The 20,000-nt window shown below is 45.9% G+C and overlaps 2 protein-coding genes across 2 annotated transcripts in view; one reads left to right on the plus strand and one right to left on the minus strand.

Moving 5' to 3' along the window:
- Positions 1-7,505, plus strand: part of gpr37l1a (G protein-coupled receptor 37 like 1a) — a 9,965-nt gene extending 2,460 nt beyond the window's left edge. The window contains exons 2-3 of the mRNA XM_046875061.1: positions 3,598-4,146; positions 5,305-7,505. Of these exons, the coding sequence (XP_046731017.1) occupies positions 3,598-4,146; positions 5,305-6,141 (1,386 nt within the window). The 3' untranslated portion in view covers positions 6,142-7,505. The remainder of the gene's footprint in view (positions 1-3,597; positions 4,147-5,304) is intronic.
- Positions 7,506-11,554: 4,049 nt separating this feature from the next.
- On the minus strand, positions 11,555-19,744 carry arl8a (ADP-ribosylation factor-like 8A). The gene is made up of 7 exons (XM_046874738.1): positions 19,284-19,744; positions 16,509-16,589; positions 15,887-15,960; positions 14,575-14,668; positions 13,159-13,226; positions 13,011-13,081; positions 11,555-12,772 (listed from the first exon to the last, which is right to left on the minus strand). Exons 1-7 carry the CDS (start codon positions 19,404-19,406, stop codon positions 12,723-12,725), a joined length of 561 nt encoding a protein of 186 aa, XP_046730694.1. The 5' UTR covers positions 19,407-19,744; the 3' UTR covers positions 11,555-12,722.
- Positions 19,745-20,000: the final 256 nt, after the last annotated feature.

Below are 20,000 nucleotides of genomic sequence, written 5' to 3' on the forward strand. Positions count from 1 at the left end.
ACACACACACACTGCTGTATCTCTCACATACACACTGCTGTATCTCACACACACACATACACACACTCTGCTGTTTTACTCATATCACACACATGCACACACGCACGCACACACACACACACACACACACACACACACACACACTGCTGTATCACACACACACACACACACACACACACACACACACACACACACACACACACACACACACACATGCCTTCTTTTCTTAAATTTTGTTATTATATTTATATTTTTATTCCTTTTACCCTATTTTATTCCCTCATGCCGGACCGTCGTTAAAAGCATTTCACTGCATGTCGTACCCTGTATGTATGTGTATGTGACAAATAAAATTTGATTTGATTTGATTTGATTTGATTTGACACACACTCTGCTGTATCATTCACACACACACACACACACACACACACACACACACACACACACACACACACACACACACTGCTGTATCACTCATATCACACACACACACACACACACACACACACACACACACACACACACACACACACACTCTTCTGTATCATGCACACACACACACACACACACTCTGCTGTATCACACAAACACACACACACACACACAGCTGTATCACACACACACACACACACACACACACACACACACACACACACACACACTCTGCTGTATCACACACACACACACACACACACTCTGCTGTATCACACACACACTGCTGTAGTTGTATTTATTTGTATATTAAACATTCAGTAGACTTTATATTAACTTTTAACTTTTTTTAAGTAAAATCAGAATGTACATTAGGGTTCCTATGTAGCGTGTACGGAGGAGAATGTACACTAGGATTCCTATGTAGTGTGTATGGTGGAGAATGTACACTAGGGTTCCTATGTAGTGTGTATGGTGGAGAATGTACCCTAGGGTTCCTATGTAGCGTGTACGGAGGAGAATGTACGTTAGGGTTCCTATGTAGTGTGTATGGTGGAGAATGTACATTAGGGTTCCTATGTATCGTGTACGGAGGAGAATGTACATTAGGGTTCCTATGTAGCGTGTACGGAGGAGAATGTACATTAGGGTTCCTATGTAGAGTGTACGGAGGAGAATGTACATTAGGGTTCCTATGTAGTGTGTATGGTGGAGAATGTACACTAGGGTTCCTATGTAGTGTGTATGGAGGAGAATGTACACTAGGGTTCCTATGTAGCGTGTACGGAGGAGAATGTACACTAGGGTCCCTATGTAGCGTGTACGGAGGAGAATGTACACTAGGGTTCCTATGTAGCGTGTACGGAGGAAAATGTACACTAGGGTCCCTATGTAGCGTGTGTACGGAGGAGAATGTACACTAGGGTTCCTATGTAGTGTGTATGGAGGAGAATGTACACTAGGGTTCCTATGTAGTGTGTTTAGTGGAGAATGTACACTAGGGTTCCTATGTAGTGTGTATGGAGGAGAATGTACACTAGGGTTCCTATGTAGTGTGTATGGTGGAGAATGTACACTAGGGTTCCTATGTAGTGTGTATGGAGGAGAATGTACACTAGGGTTCCTATGTAGCGTATGGAGGAGAATGTACATTAGGGTTCCTATGTAGCGTGTACGGAGGAGAATGTACACTAGGGTCCCTATGTAGCGTGTACGGAGGAGAATGTACACTAGGGTTCCTATGTAGTGTGTATGGAGAATGTACACTAGGGTTTCTATGTAGCGTGTTTGGTGGAGAATGTACACTAGAGTTCCTATGTAGTGTATGGAGGAGAATGTACACTAGGGTTCCTATGTGGCGTGTGGAGGAGAATGTACACTAGGGTTCCTATGTGGCGTGTACGGAGGAGAATGTACACTAGGGTTTCTATGTAGCGTGTATGGAGGAGAATGTACTAGGGTTCCTATGTAGTGTGTATGGAGGAGAATGTACACTAGGGTTCCTATGTGGCGTGTATGGAGGAGAATGTACATTAGGGTTCCTATGTAGCGTGTAATGGAGGAGAATGTACACTAGGGTTCCTATGTAGAGTGTACGGAGGAGAATGTACACTAGGGTTCCTATGTAGTGTGTATGGAGAATGTACACTAGGGTTCCTATGTAGTGTGTATGGAGGAGAATGTACACTAGGGTTCCTATGTAGTGTGTACGGAGGAGAATGTACACTAGGGTTCCTATGTAGCGTGTACGGAGGAGAATGTACACTAGGGTTCCTATGTAGCGTGTACGGAGGAAAATGTACACTAGGGTCCCTATGTAGCGTGTACGGAGGAGAATGTACACTAGGGTTCCTATGTAGTGTGTATGGAGGAGAATGTACACTAGGGTTCCTATGTGGCGTGTATGGAGGAGAATGTACACTAGGGTTCCTATGTAGTGTATGGAGGAGAATGTACACTAGGGTTCCTATGTAGTGTGTATGGTGGAGAATGTACACTAGGGTTCCTATGTAGTGTGTATGGAGGAGAATGTACACTAGGGTTCCTATGTAGCGTGTACGGAGGAGAATGTACACTAGGGTTCCTATGTAGCGTGTAATGGAGGAGAATGTACACTAGGGTCCCTATGTAGCGTGTACGGAGGAGAATGTACACTAGGGTTCCTATGTAGTGTGTATGGAGGAGAATGTACACTAGGGTTTCTATGTAGCGTGTTTGGTGGAGAATGTACACTAGAGTTCCTATGTAGTGTGTATGGAGGAGAATGTACACTAGGGTTCCTATGTAGCGTGTACGGAGGAGAATGTACACTAGGGTTCCTATGTAGCGTGTACGGAGGAGAATGTACACTAGGGTTTCTATGTAGCGTGTATGGAGGAGAATGTACACTAGGGTTCCTATGTAGCGTGTACGGAGGAGAATGTACATTAGGGTTCCTATGTAGTGTGTATGGAGGAGAATGTACACTAGGGTTCCTATGTAGCATGTACGGAGGAGAATGTACATTAGGGTTCCTATGTAGCGTGTACGGAGGAGAATGTACATTAGGGTTCCTATGTAGCGTGTACGGAGGAGAATGTACATTAGGGTTCCTATGTAGTGTGTATGGAGGAGAATGTACATTAGGGTTCCTATGTAGTGTGTATGGAGGAGAATGTACACTAGGGTTCCAATGTAGTGTGTATGGAGGAGAATGTACACTAGAGTTCCTATGTAGCGTGTTTGGTGGAGAATGTACACTAGAGTTCCTATGTAGTGTGTACGGAGGTGAATGTACATTAGGGTTCCTATGTAGCGTGTACGGAGGAGAATGTACATTAGGGTTCCTATGTAGCGTGTACGGAGGAGAATGTACACTAGGGTTCCTATGTAGCGTGTACGGAGGAGAATGTACACTAGGGTTCCTATGTAGCGTGTACGGAGGAGAATGTACATTAGGGTTCCTATGTAGCGTAATGGAGGAGAATGTACATTAGGGTTCCTATGTAGCGTGTATGGAGGAGAATGTACATTAGGGTTCCTATGTGGCGTGTCGGAGGAGAATGTACACTAGGGTTCCTATGTAGCGTGTACGGAGGAGAATGTACATTAGGGTTCCTATGTAGTGTGTACGGAGGAGAATGTACAGTAGATTTATGAAGGACTTTGGTGTACTCTCGTTCACAGTGGAGCCCCACAGACACCCCATCGCATGACCCCGTGGCTGTCTCCCCGACTGTACTAAGCGCTACTTCAGGATTAACATATGATACCGGTGTGTATGGCGAGTCTGCGATCATGGCCCCTGGCGGTCAGCACAGGAGGATGGCTCGTAGCTCTAAAGACAAGGGATTGAAGCAGAGGGCGGAGCATCACAAGCACCCTCACCCGAGGCCCTTTGACCCGGACAGTTATTTCACCACACCGAGGGTTTTTAACGGCTCTCTGCTGGTGCATAACCCACTGTACCCAGTGACTGGCGATTCATACGGAGCATACATTGTAATGCTGTTAGCATTGGTGGTGTTCGCTGTGGGAGTGGTTGCTAACCTGGCTGTCACATGTGCCGTGTGGCACAACCACTACCAGCAGAATGCTCGCACCTGTGTCCTGGCAAGTTTGGCGCTCTGGGACCTCACTGTCATCATCTTCTGCCTACCGGTCGTCATTTTTCACGAGCTCACCAAAAGAAGACTAATGGGAGATGTGTCCTGCCGCCTCGTGCCCTTTATAGAGGTCCTGTTTATTCTTCTGTTCATTTAACAGCAGCACGTCTAAATATGCCAGTTATAACTTCAGGCAGCGGGACAGAAAGTCAGTCAGAGAGACAGTCAGAGAGACCGAGACATTTGGTCTCAGTGGGAGACATCAGTGGGACATTAGAGACATCAGAGACATCAGTGGGACAATGAGACAGTTTCTGCAGTCAGTGAGACAGTCACTGGGACTGGAACAGTTAGTGAAACAGTGAGTGGGTCAGTGGGTGAGACAGTCAGTGAGTTGGACAGTCAGGGAGAAATTTATTGGGACGTTTAGTGATACAGTTGGTGGTACAGATATAATAATGTCCAGTGGTGTACTGCACATTTACTTCACCACAACTGGATATTTACGTGAGTGAGACAATGGGGCAGTGAGACAGTGAGGCCAAGGGGCAGCGGGACAGTGAGACAGTGAGAAAGTGGGACAATAAGTGATTGTGGGGCAGCAGGACAGTGAGTGATTGGGACAGTGATACAGTGGGACATTGAGTGATTGAGACAGTGGGACAGTAAGTGAGAGTGTGACAATGGGGCAGTGGGACAGAGTTTCCTCTGTATTGATCTGAAAATAAAGTCAGTGATTAGAACATAGTCTGTAGGAACTCAGGCCTAAGAGACCCTATACCCCACTCCTCACCTCTACTCACCTCTACTCACACTGCTCACCTACTTACACACTGTGTGTGTGTGTGTGTGTGTGTGTGTGTGTGTGTGTGTGTGTGTGTGTAGTCCCTTACTTACTCTCTCTGTCCCCCCTCTCTCCCCCTCCCTCTCTCTCTTTTTTCCTCTCTCACTTCCTCAGTCCCTTACTTACTCACTCTCTCTCTCTCTCTCTCTCTCTCTCTCCCCCCCCCCCCTCCCTCAGCCCCTTACAATCTCTCTCTCTCTCTCTCTCTCTCTCTCTCTCCCCCCTCCCTCAGCCCCTTACAATCCCTCTCTCACTCTCTCTTTTACTTTTCCTCTCTCTTGCTCACTCACTGCCACCCTGGGCAGGACTGTTTTATAGGCAGGGTGGGTGGAACTTTTTAATAAACAGGGTGGGCGGGGCCGCTTTATAGACAAGGTGGGTGGGACTTTTACAATTTTTCTTATGCACAAATTAAAATGGTCTGTGTCTCTGTGTGTCTTTCAGGTGACGTCTCTGGGTGTAAACACCTTCAGTCTCTGTGCTCTGAGTGTTGATCGCTTCCAGACATTAACAAGCACCTCGTCCTCCTCTAAGACCCCAGAGTCATTCGGCTCCATCTTGTCAAAGCTATCAGTGATCTGGGTGGGCTCGTTGCTCCTTGCCGTCCCTGAGCTCATGATCTGGCGCTTGGAGACGGAGCTGTCTCATGTCTCACGTCTGCCCGTGGACTCTTGCATCCGTCTGCCTCTTTCTTCACCTCATTTCTCTGAGTCGGTCTATTCCCTCATAATGACGTATCATGAATCACGCATGTGGTGGCTCTTTGGCTGCTTCTTCTGCCTGCCTTTGCTCTTCTCATTCTCATGCCATCTTCTGATGAGTCAGATTTCTGACAGCACCACCAGCATGTCTGCTTCCTGTTCTGCATCCTCATCTTCCTCCTTGTCAAAGAAGCTTGTGATGGTGCTGGCCATAGTTTATGGCGTGTTCTGTTTTCCCGAGCATGCCTGGAACATCGGGCTCACCTACGCTGGAGTAGCAGTAGACAGAGGCACTCTGGCACTGTTGGCTCTGATTGGTCAGTTCCTGATGTTTGTCAGGGCCTCAGCCACACCTATTTTGATCCTCAGTTTGTGTCGAACGTTGGGACAGAGCTTTGTGGACTGTTGCTGTTGCTGCTGTGAAGAATGTCTACCCAGTAAACCTTCATCACTGTCACTGGCCTCATCAACATCATCTTCTTCTTCACCAGTTTTGGAAAAAGAAAAGAAGCTGCAGATGGAACTTGAGAAGAAAATCAGAGAGAACTCAGTGGAGATGGCTATCGGAACTCCATGCTGAGATATGTGAAAGATCAGCCATGTTCATCTCACTGTCTTCATAACTCCCACACTCATACACTCTCTACTCCTGAATAGAACACAGCTGGACACTGACTCCGCCCACTTTCTCAGTGAATAGCTAACGGGGCAGCGTTAATAATCCAGCATAAAGAAACGATGTTCCCTGTTGTGGACATTGTGGACAGGTTTAAACAGAGACACACTGCTATACAGAGCCACAGCTACCATTGTACAGTCTAACAGCATCAACACTAATCACCTTCATAACATAGTATTTTACGTTATCATGTCCCATCACGTGTATTTCTTCTCTAAGCAACTAAGTAGCACCTCGAGTCCTGAGGAATTTAACCTTGCTGGATGAGCTGGTTCACCATTAGGCTTTAGGGACAGGGAGTGTGCAGCGTTTGTAGATTCTCAGGTTGTGTGATTGTGCTGTAATTAGAACCAATCAAGAAATGGAGAGAAGCTTCCTAGAGAGAGCAGGTACTTTTAGACAGTTTTTTTAGGACATTAGAACACAAACGGGTCTCTCATGGGCTTTTTTTATTATTTAGTGTTCTGTGCCGTCTACAAGTGTTCTGTCCTGTGTTAGAAGGACAGCTCAAGGTCACTGAAGGACTGCGTGTAGTGTATAAGTGTGTGTGGTGTAAGTAAAGGAAGTGTGTGTGTGTGTGTGTGAGGGTTTGTGAGTTCATGGCTGAAATGGTTGTGCTGGTTGTTACTTTCAGTGTCAATAATCAGGTGTGTTGTATAACTTCATTCTATATTGATCTCAAAATCCACATTAAAGCCACATCATTAGTGATCTGAGAATAAGAATTACTCTGTTAGCTAATTAGCCTAGCATTATCCACATTAACACACCACCCTGTTTATAAACTTCTAATAAGTGTGTAATGTTAGCATAAACACATAGCTGTATGTCATGAGATTTGCGACACTAGCTGTTTTTATTTATATGTTAATAATCCAGTGCTCAATAACTTTATTAATATTAGATTAATGCTGTTCTATTTCATGTTCATGTGCTGTTAAGGATTGGAAAATAAATAAATGTAGAAACTACCAGAATTTGACTTCCTAATAAAAGATCATCTAAAAATGCAAAAACTATGAATTGACAGGAGCACTAATAACATCACACACACACACACACACACACACACACACACACACACACACACACACACACACTACAGAGCAATTGTGTGTATTTTTACAGTTCTTTGGTAAAAAGCTGAACGTTAACCTGCAGGTACACACACCCAGAAAACCAGACTGTTGGAGTTGTTCTCCTCTTAAAGATAAACATTTCCTGTTTAATAAGGAAAAATTACAACAATAAATCATTTTATTTTAGATTACTGGATATGTGTGTGTGTGTGTGTGTGTGTGTGTGTGTGTGTGTGTGTGTGTGTGTGTGTGTTAAATCTAACTTGTGTATTAAATTGTGTTGTTCCTTACAGTAAAGTGAATAAAAGCTGAAAGAGGATGTGATTGGTGTTTGGGACACAGATGAAATATTCATCATCTCAGCATGAACTTCACACAGCACAGAAATATCATTCAGAGCTCCAACATTCTCACCCCAACACACACACACACACACACACACACACGGTGTAAGATGTGTATTGTTCTCTCTGCCCCCTCAGAGCCCCTCTGGTTGCTAAGTGACCAACACTCATGCACCACCCTTTGCCTTTGACAGTGTGGTTGCTAGGCAACCTTCGGATGCAGCCTTTGTTCGTCACTGAGAGCACAGAGTTTTATAAAGTTCAAGTCTAAAAAAATGTTTTTTATATTCAGTTCTTATTCCACAAACAATAACCCATAGCACACATTTTATACAGGATGTACACTTAATACCTCATAAACAATACAAACATTCCGATATCAGACAGAACAAAAGATTAAACACACACACACACACACACACACACACACACACACACACACACACTCAGAACAGTGAGAGTGTAATATAAACAGATGATATGAGGGAGTGGGGGGTTGTGAAGTAACATCAGACTGTGGCCATTTATCTCAGACATGCCATTCTCTTTATTCCTGTGAGCTTTCAGCTAATTGGATTTGATCCTCTGAGGAGGAGACTAGACTGTGAGAGGAACCGTGCTGAAAGAGGATATGTGTAGACATGGGATGTGTTCCTCACTGCACACACTCCAGAGATCAGGACGGAACCCAAACCCTGCTGACTCGCTTCTCACCATGGGGAGAAGGTCCACAGCTTTGTGAGGAACATCTCAGCACTCTAAACAATGTATACACACTTTATATCCATATTAAACACACACACACACACACACACACACACACACACACACACAATGGTATGAAGTAATGGAACAGAGTCATGCTGTAAGAGAGGTGTTCACAACCTTTACATTATTAACCCCTACAGTGCTGCTCTGATTGACAGCTCCTCATTTTATCTCTACAGTCATTAATGCATTACTTTGTGTGTGTGTGTGTGTGTGTGTGTGTGTGTGTATGTGTGTGTGTGTGTTTAGCCTCCTCCTGTGTGTACTGACACTTGTCTCGTCAGGGAACAGGAGGGAAGTGCTTGCTGTGTGCTTTTCATATTTCATACACAAACCCATTTAATAGTGTGTGTGTGTGTGTGTGTGTGTGTGTGTGTGTGTGTGTGTGTGTGTGCGTGCGTGTGTGCATGTGTATGTGTATTTCCATAGTAACAGTTTTATGATGTTAATTGCTTTGTTGTGCAGCACTGCCAGTTCATTGTCCAGATCCCTGCATGATCAGATCCGGAAACAGAAACTCTAGATCTACACACACGGTGCCAGAGCTGATTGGGAGCAGAGGTCATGGAAAAAAGTCTGGTTTGATATAAGATTCTGACAATTTGTTATGATCTAGTATAATAATAATACCTAATCAGGTATAAGTATGCAATTTTGTGTGTGCGCATGTGTGTGCGTAAAATCTAACATAGCGCTCATTACTATACTGTGACGCACCTCAGTGTCCCATACCATGGAACAGATACATCGCTCGAAACAATGATGCAGAAGAGGTAGAACTCTTATTAACTATAACAACTCTCTGTCTAAATCCTCACTCAGACTCTTCACCCAAAACACTCTCTCAAAACCCTCACTCAGACTCTTCACCCAAAACACTCTCTCAGACCCCTCACTCAGACTCTTCACCTAGACCCCTCACTCAGAAATCTCACTCAGACCCCTCACTCAGACCCCTCACTCAGACCCCTCACTCAGAAATCTCACTCAGACCCCTCACTCAGACCCCTCACTCAGACTCTTCACCTAGACCCCTCATTTAGAAATCTCACTCAGACCCCTCACTCAGACTCTTCATCTAGACCCCTCACTCAGACCCCTCACTCAGACTCTTCACCTAGACCCCTCACTCAGACCCCTCACTCAGACTCTTCACCTAGACCCCTCACTCAGACCCCTCACTCAGACTCTTCACCTACACCCCTCACTCAGAAATCTCACTCAGACCCCTCACTCAGACCCCTCACTCAGACTCTTCACCTAGACCCCTCATTTAGAAATCTCACTCAGACCCCTCACTCAGACTCTTCATCTAGACCCCTCACTCAGACCCCTCACTCAGACTCTTCACCTAGACCCCTCACTCAGACCCCTCACTCAGACTCTTCACCTAGACCCCTCACTCAGACCCCTCACTCAGACTCTTCACCTAGACCCCTCACTCAGAAATCTCACTCAGACTCTTCACCTAGACCCCTCACTGGACCCCTCACTCAGACTCTTCACCTAGACCCCTCACTCAGAAATCTCACTCAGACTCTTCACCTAGACCCCTCAATCAGAAATCTCACTCAGACCCCTCACTCAGAACCCTTACTCAGACCCCATACACAGACCCCCTTCCAGATCCCTCACTCAGACCTTTCACCCAGACCCTCTCACTTAGACACCTCACTTAGACTCTTTACTCAGACCCCACACTCAGACCTCTCACCCAGACTCCTCACTCAGACCCACTTACCCAGACTCTTTACTCAGACCCCCACTCAGACCCCACACTCAGACCTCTCACCCAGACTCCTCACTCAGGCCCCTCACGCATGACCCCTCACTCAGACCCACTTACCCAGACCCCTCACTCAGACCTCTCACCCAGACTCCTCACTCAGACCCCTCACGCATGACCCCTCGCTCAGACCTCTTGCTCAGACTCCAGACCGCTCACCCAGACACCTCACTTAGACCCCACACCCAGACCTCTTACCCAGATCCCTTACTCAGACCCCTCACTCAGACCCCTCCCTTAAACCCCACACTCAGACTCCTCACTCAGACCCCCACTCAGACCCCACACCCAGATCCCTCACTCAGACCCCACACCCAGACCCCTCCCTTAAACCCCACACTCAGACCCCTCACTCAGACCCCACACCCAGAAACCTCAAAAGGAGCTCTAGGTAAAAACAACAGAACCAACTGCTACAACTCGCACAGCTCACAGCTGAAGTGTGTATGTGGAACCCATAGTTTTCCACTCTGTCGTTATCACAGTTCAGTTTAAAAATAAATATAGATATTTATGTGTTTCTTAGTTCCTCCACACACACACACACACACACACACACACACACACACTGTCTGATGTTTATCTAACAGTGATGTGTATTCTCTTCAGGGAAGTCCAGCAGTGTGTATACGTTTGATCAAACAAGATCAGACATTTTAGACAAAAGAGTGTACACACACACACACACACACACACACACACACCCAGCAGTCTTCTGAGGAGTTCTTTATATTGCCCAGAGCAACATGAATGAATGTAGAGAGAAAAGAAGTGATTGTGGAGAACTGTATAAAGAACATGTAGAGCAGAGAGAGCTCAAACTCAACACCTACATCTACAACATCTCCATTGTGCTCTGGATTCCACCTAACACACCCTCACTCTTTACATTTTATCCTGTTACAACTGTCACTTTGTAAACTCTCTCTCTCTCTCTCTCTCTCTCTCTCTCTCTCTCACACACACACACACACACACACACACCGTTTAGCACTGTGATAGAATTTTATATTCATCTTCTGTTGGCAAAAAAATAAAGACAATGAAGACAGCCTGAAAAGCGCACACAAACACACACACTGATTTTGACTGTGTGTGTGTTTCTGGTGTCCTAATGGCTGTTTCTGCTAATTATTATTATTATTATTATTATTATGTGTGCAACAAAGAATTTAGCTATTATTCACTCTGAACATTCTGTCTGTCACTGTTTGTGTTTGTATATAATGTATGTATTACGCTTATGATTAAATTCAAGTCTTTGCTGACCTCTGGCGGTGAAAGGGAAATATGGTAAATACAAAGATAAATAAAAAGCAAACACACACACACACACATTACTCTAAACCATGAAGTCTTTTATTTTGATTAAATTTCATCACAGATATCACAACGGAGTCCAGTCAGACAAAGGGTGTTTGAGATTTTGTTGTTATTTACAACATCAAGTTAAAAATAGGGTGAGTTTTTAAAATCAACCGCGTGTCTGAAAAATCCCGACCTGTACACGCGTGGACATGGAGATCTAACGCTGCTGGTCTCAGAAAGAGAAATAAGTTAAAGAGGAAAGACCTGGACTGGACTTTCAGTGGAATCTTTCATTTCTGTAAATAAATGACTCCAACATCTGGACTCGGGGTCAAAAGACAACATATTTAAGGTGGACTGGAACTTCAACACTATTTTACCTTAAAGTGAGGAGACAGTGAACTCCCTGACCTACATCTGTTTCATTTCCCATCTCATCCCTAGATTAATACACATCTGATTACACAGATTTAAAATCCCAGATTTCGGTGTGTGTGTGTGTGTGTGTATATGCGGGTGGGGGTTCCTTCTAACAACAATACACATACTGAGCAATGAAACCAAACAGAACCATGACTGTGTGTGTGTGTTTCAAGGAGTTAAATGTTTAAAGAAATGAAACAGTCTTAAAAATACACAACACACGCGCAGGAAAAGAAAAAAGGTGAGGCAGAGGAACGTCATGTCGTTACTGATACACAACCATTAAAAGTTTACTGCATGCTGAAGATTATACACACGATGCTATACACTATCACCTGTTAGCTACATTAGCCTCTCCTTTAAACACACACAAACATGATACTAATCAATACATGTTAGACTGAATCATGATGTCCTCTCAGTCTGGGTTCTGAAGGGGTTGTGTGTGTGTGTGTGTGTGTGTGTGTGTGTGTGATTTCATTGATCATTTTATTATTTCAGTGTATGTTTTTATCATAAAACACACAAACAAAAAAAAAAAAAAATCAACATTCGAAATCCATCTGGTCTGAATAATCTCGTTATTATAAAAAATGCAAAAGTTTTACAAATAAACAAACATAAAACTGTAAACAGTGCAAATCAAATCGATCACAATTTCTACAGGAATGAAAGGCATTTAGCCAGTTAGAGCAGGGGAGGGGCCTGAACCCAAGGGGGTGGGACTTGGCATACATGTGGTCACATGATACTGTTTCTCCAATCAGAAGCTTCTCAGCTCCGCCTGGTTCTGGAGTGCTGAATCAGCCACTGTAGTGTGATATCTAACACACACACACACACACACACACACAGTTAAATATATTAAAAATACAAATAGTGTGTATGTGTGTGTGACTGTAAGAGTGAGTGTGTACGCATGTGTGTGTGTGTGTGTGTGTGTGTGTGTGACTGTAAGAGTGAGTGTGTACGCGTGTGTGAGTTTGTGTGTGTGTGTGTGACTGTAAGAGTGAGTGTGTACGCGTGTGTGAGTTTGTGTGTGTGTGTGTGTGTGTGCCTTACCGATGTTGTCCTTCTCCTTACATGAGATGGAGTAGCAGCAGATCTCCCGGTCCTGAATGGCAGACAGGTTCCTAACGAGGGGGCGGAGTCTCCATTAGGTGTGATTTCACATTAAGATTTAGTTAATTAAGAAATAAATCACACTCACATCCTCTCAATCAGCTCCTTCTCATCCAGTGCACCGTGTAGATCCCTCTTATTGCCCAACACCAGAACCTGCACACACACACGTTATACATATAAAAACACACACAAATATAAAGGTCGCACGCAGGTGCGCGTGGTCGACGCAGGTGCGCTTGGTGCGTACGCAGGTGCGGCGTGGTGCGTGCGCGCACGCAGGTGCGCGTGGTCGTACGCAGGTGCGCTTGGTGCGTACGCTGGTGCGCTTGGTGCGTACGCAGGTGCGCGTGGTCGTACGCAGGTGCGCTTGGAGCGTACGCAGGTGCGCGTGGTCGTACGCAGGTGCGCTTGGTGCGTACGCTGGTGCGCATGATCGTACGCAGGTGCGTGTGGTCGTACGCAGTGCGTGTGGTCGTACGCAGGTGCGTGTGGTCGTACGCAGGTGCGTGTGGTCGTACGCAGATTTGGTGGTGCGTGCGCGGTGCGCGTGGTCGCACGCAGGTGCGTGGTCGCACGCAGGTGCGCTTGGTGCGCACGCAGGTGCGCTGGTGCGCGTGATCGCGCAGGTGCGCTTGGTGCGCACGCAGGTGCGCGTGGTCGCACGCAGACGGTGGTCGCACGCAGGTGCGTGGTCGCACGCAGGTGCGCGCGGTCGCACGCAGGTGCGCGTGATCGCACGCAGGTGCGCTGGTGCGCGTGATCGTGCGCAGGTGCGCTGGTGCGCGCATGATCGTGCGCAGGTGCGTGGTCGCACGCAGTGCGCGTGATCGCACGCAGGCGCGCGTGGTCGCACGCGGGTGCGCGCGTGGTCGCGCAGGTGCGCGTGATCGCACGCGGGTGCGCGTGATCGTACGCAGGTGCGCGTGATCGTACGCAGGTGCGCGTGATCGTACGCAGGTGCGCGTGGTCGTACGCAGGTGCGCGTGATCGTACGCAGGTGCACTTAATGCGTACGCAGGTGCGCGTGATCGTACGCAGGTGCGTGCGGTCGCACGCAGGCGCGCGTGATCGCGCGCAGGTGCGTGCGCGGGTGCGCGTGATCGCACGCAGGTGCGTGCGCGGTGCGGCGTGGTCGTACGCAGGTGCGCGTGATCGTACGCAGGTGCGCTTGGTGCGTACGCAGGTGCGCGTGATCGTACGCAGGTGCGCGTGATCGTACGCAGGTGCGCTGGTGCGTGCGCTGGTGCGTGCGCAGGTGCGTGGGATTGAACGCAGGTGTGTTTTTTCTATGCAGGTGTGTGTGTTTGTATAAAAGTGTGTGACAGTGCAGTAACACCTGGATGATGTCAGTAGAAGTACATTGAAATTATGTGTGATGAATAAGTGTGTGTGGTGGTGTAGACAGGGCATGTGGAAACTTGATCATGTGTGTGTGTGTGTGTGTGTGTGTGTGTGTGTGTGTGTGTGTGTGTGTGTGTGTGTGAGGGAGTTACAGACTCACAGGTATTCCCTGTAGCTGAGGTTTATCTAACAGGTTGTGCAGCTCATTTTTAGATGCTTCAATTTTCTCCGGATCTGCAGCGTCCACCATATACCTGATACACACACACACACACACACACACACACACACACACACACACAGATACAATGACTCACACATATACATTACATACATGAAGTCACACACAGGGATAAATGTAATTCTGATGTCTGCTCTGTATGTATGTCTTGTGTGATAGTAATGTTTATTATAAATATGATATACTCTCAGTGGTGGGCCGTCAGGGTCAGTAAACACTTCTCTGCTGGACTAAACACTATCAGAAACACTGACCCACATTTATAACCTAACTCTAATATTTGTTCCATGAAATTGTATTAATTTATTCCATCAGTTTCTTCTCTTCATGTGGTAGTGTTTCTCTCGGCTGCACTGCTTCAGTACGTGTATGTGGATGTTAGATTTTTTGTCCAATCAGATTTCAGCCTCTATGTGCTGCCATGTGAATCTAATCTGCTCAGAGCCTTCAGAATCAGTACTGCTGGACTTTTACCATAGAGAATATTACCAACAGCTCTGTTTCTTTAACCAATCAGATTTCAGATTCTCCTCACAGAGCAGATCACTGGACCAGAATAGCGTCAGCACTGTTCCGTCTTCTGATTGGTTGGTCAGAGGGAAACTGTTACAGCCGAGTTCAACTGGTAAAACACGTGTGTAGCTCTGCACACGTTCATACATCTGAGTTACACTTTTTTATACCTACGGAGGAAGAGAACGCGAGACATGGTGAGGAGGTCACCAACCCTGAAGCTAGCTAGCGTGTCTCAGCCCGGGAAAGGGTTTGTTCTCCACTTCCAGACCAGTGAATACGAGCGGTACCATTACAGCCTCTGGGGGGCGCTGCACATTATGAATCTGCATCTCTGGTGAGTAGGTTGTGTTTTATTTACATTTTAATGTTTTAGTCATGTTATTAAACAAATATTGATACTGAACTGCTCCAGATGTTGTAGGTGCACAGTTGTGGTTGTAGTGTAGAGGTTTGGAGTGTAACTGGGTTTGTTGTTTTAGTAAAATGGTTTTCACCTCCAGATGTGAAACGTCTCTCTGTAATGCCACGTGTTGTTATATAGTGTGTTTGTATTGTATTAATGGTTTCTATAATTGTGAAGTGATAGTGGTGTATTAAGAGGTGGAGTAAGTCGGGTACGTCCTCACTGCAGGTCCAGGTACCAAATACACGGCCCACCAGTGTATACTATATATATATATATATTTGAATGATTGTGTGTGTGGTGTCTACTTACACAATGGCACTGACTCCCCTGCAGTATCTCTCCCACATGCTGCGAAAGCGTGGCTGCCCACCAATATCCCACAGCTACACACACACACACACACACACACACACACACACACACACACACACAGAGTACAGTATGGGGCATGTATAGTTGTGTGTCTCTGATGACATATGAAGGCACAAAAAGAAACTGAACTACTTTATTTAAGAGTATGAACTTAAAGGATTTACCCCCTGTACACCTACACTGCTCCCGTTACCCCTGTACACCTACACTGCTCCCGTTACCCCTGTACACCTACACTGCTCCCGTTACCCCTGTACACCTACACTGCTCCTTTACCCCTGTACACCTACACTGCTGCCGTTACCCCCTGCACACCTACACTGCTCCCCTGTACACCTACACTGCTCCGTTACCCCTGTACACCTACACTGCTCCCGTTACTGCTCCCGTTACCCCTGTACACCTACACTGCTCCCGTTACCCCTGTACACCTACACTGCTCCCGTTACCCCTGTACACCTACACTGCTCCCGTTACTGCTCCAGTTACCCCTGTACACCTACACTGCCTGATTTTAGGATTAAAACAAGATTAAAGTATAAAACACTGTAAATCTAACCTTAATTGTGACGTTGCCTTTGGTGATCTTCCGCATGTTGAAGCCGACAGTGGGGATCATGTCCTCGCTGAATTGTCCTGACTACACACACACAGACACACACAGACACACAGGGAACAGTTAACGCTTTTAGTTTAGCGATTTGGTGAAAATATTAAATTTAGTCTATGTGTGAGAGAGTGTGTGTGTGTGTGTGTGTGTGTGTGTGTGTGTGTGTGTGTGTGCGTGCACAATGCATATGGTGCTGAAAATAGAGTGTACATAATGAATGATGGATAACGTGCAGGTGATAGCTCTACTGACACTGTACTGACCAGTGTGCTGACACTACTGAACACTTTTCTGATCGCCGTACTGACACTGTGCTGACAGTACTAATCACTGTAGTGACACTACTGATCACTGTAGTGACACTGTACTGATATTACTGACCAATAGTGGTCACTGTACTGACAATACTGAAACTGTTGATCACGGTACTGACACTGTTGATTACTGTACTGACACTACTGACACGGTTGATCACTGTACTGACACTACTGACACTGTTGGTCACTGTACTGACACTGTTGGTCACTGTACTGACACTGTTGGTCACTGTACTGACACTACTATAATAATAATAATAATTTGTTACATTTATATAGCGCTTTTTCTGCAGCACTCAAAGCGCTTTACATATGAAAGGGGGGATTCTCCTCAACCACCACCTACTGACACTGTTGATCACTGTACTGACACTACTGACACTGTTGGTCACTGTACTGACACTGTTGATCACTGTACTGACACTGTTGATCACTGTACTGACACTACTGACACTGTTAATCACCGTACTGACACTGTTGATCACTGTACTAACACTACTGACACTGTTGATCACTGTACTGACACTGTTGGTCACTGTACTGACACTGTTGGTCACTGTTGATCACTGTACTGACACTACTGACACTGTTGGTCACTGTACTGACACTGTTAGTCACTGTACTGACACTGTTGGTCACTGTACTGACACTACTGACACTGTTGATCACTGTACTGACACTGTTGATCACTGTACTGACACTGTTGGTCACTGTACTGACACTGTTGGTCACTGTACTGACACTACTGACACTGTTGATCACCGTACTGACACTACTGACACTGTTGATCACTGTACTGACACTACTGACACTGTTGATCACTGTACTGACATTGTTGATCACTGTACTGACACTGTACTGACACTACTGACACTGTTGGTCACTGTACTGACACTGTTGGCCACTGTACTGACACTACTGACACTGTTGGTCACTGTACTGACACTGTTGGTCACTGTACTGACACTACTGACACGGTTGGTCACTGTACTGACACTGTTGGTCACCGTACCGACACTACTGACACTGTTGGTCACTGTACTGACACTACTGACACTGTTGGTCACTGTACTGACACTGTTGGTCACTGTACTGACACTACTGACACTGTTGGTCACCGTACCGACACTGTTGGTCACCGTACTGACACCGTACTGACACTGTTGATCACCGTACTGACACTGTTGATCACTGTACCGACACTACTGACACTGTTGATCACTGTACTGACACTGTTGGTCACTGTACTGACACTGTACTGACACTGTTGATCACTGTACTGACACTGTTGATCACTGTACTGACACTACTGACACTGTTAATCACCGTACTGACACTGTTGATCACTGTACTGACACTACTGACACTGTTGATCACTGTACTGACACTGTTGGTCACTGTACTGACACTGTTGGTCACTGTTGATCACTGTACTGACACTACTGACACTGTTGGTCACTGTACTGACACTGTTGGTCACTGTACTGACACTGTTGGTCACTGTACTGACACTACTGACACTGTTGATCACTGTAAGGACACTGTTGATCACTGTACTGACACTACTGACACTGTTGATCACTGTACTGACATTGTTGATCACTGTACTGACATTGTTGATCACTGTAGTGACACTACTGACACTGTTGGTCACTGTACTGACACTGTTGGTCACTGTACTGACACTACTGACACTGTTGATCACTGTACTGACACTGTTGATCACTGTACTGACACTACTGACACTGTTGGTCACTGTACTGACACTGTTGGTCACTGTACTGACACTGTTGGTCACTGTACTGACACTGTACTGACACTGTTGATCACTGTACTGACACTACTGACACTGTTGATCACTGTACTGACACTGTTGATCACTGTACTGAATGTTGTACTAAGCCCTACACAGCAGGAACATATATATGATATAATATATAGACAGAAGCCCTTACACAGAGGCACTTTTGATTATCTCCTGTTTACATTGAGATGAGGTGTTGGGGCCTCACTCAGGGGCCCAGCAGTGGCAGCTTGGTGTTGCTGGGACTTGAACTCACTGACCATCTTTCCAGGGCTAGACTTTCTCCTACATGGTCTACTGCCTTTAAAGCAGGAACCATTATGGTGTGTGTTTCATTTACATCTACAGTGTACAGACTGTCCCATACACACACATACACACACACACACACACACACACACACACACACACACACACACACACACAGCCTGGCAGTATTATATCAGGAGTCACCGAGTTTCATCATCATCAACAGCAGCAGCAGGTCCAAAGCAGATGAAACCACACCTGATGATGATGATGAGGATGATGATGATGATGATGACGAAGCCCCTAAAGATAAATTACACACACACACACACACACACACACACACGTTATTACCGCGATCACGTTGACGAAGGTGGTCTTCCCGGAATACTGCAGGCCCACCAGTGTGAGCTCCATCTCCTCCTTCCAGAAAAGAGCTTTGAACCAGTCCAGGAGCTTATTAAATAACGCGATCATCCTGGTGCTGGAGCTGGACGATGATGGTGATGAAGGCGGTAGTGTGTGTATCGATCAGCTGACTGCGGCCTGGAGGATGGAGGAAGGATGAAGGGATAAAATCTTCCGGCTTTAACGCAAAAGAAAACAAGAGGACAGAAAACAGCTCGACACTCAGGTTCCGGTCCACTGCGGCTGGGTTCCGAATTAATCTCTTACTGCGCGCGCGCGCGTGTGTGTTCGCCCTTGCCTGGGTGGGGTTTCGGACACACAGCTGATCCTAAACAATGCGGGTTGGATGGATTAGAGTAGGACAGAAGAAGAGCAGCGCCTCAAGTCTCCCTCCAGACTGCGCCCCCTGCTGAAAACCACGAGAACTGACTCCCTTCACCCACCCGTATTCCGAACATACACGGAAATCACTCTGAAATTTACAACCGCACATTCACCACTTTCGCCAGCCTTCCTCACTCCAACATAATTCATTTTATTCCTTATATATATATATATATATATATATATATATATATATATATATATATATATATATATATATATATATATATATATATATATATATATATATATATATATATATATATATATATATATATA

This window comes from Silurus meridionalis, chromosome 19, assembly GCF_014805685.1.
Source record: "Silurus meridionalis isolate SWU-2019-XX chromosome 19, ASM1480568v1, whole genome shotgun sequence".
Classification (NCBI taxonomy): domain Eukaryota; kingdom Metazoa; phylum Chordata; class Actinopteri; order Siluriformes; family Siluridae; genus Silurus; species Silurus meridionalis.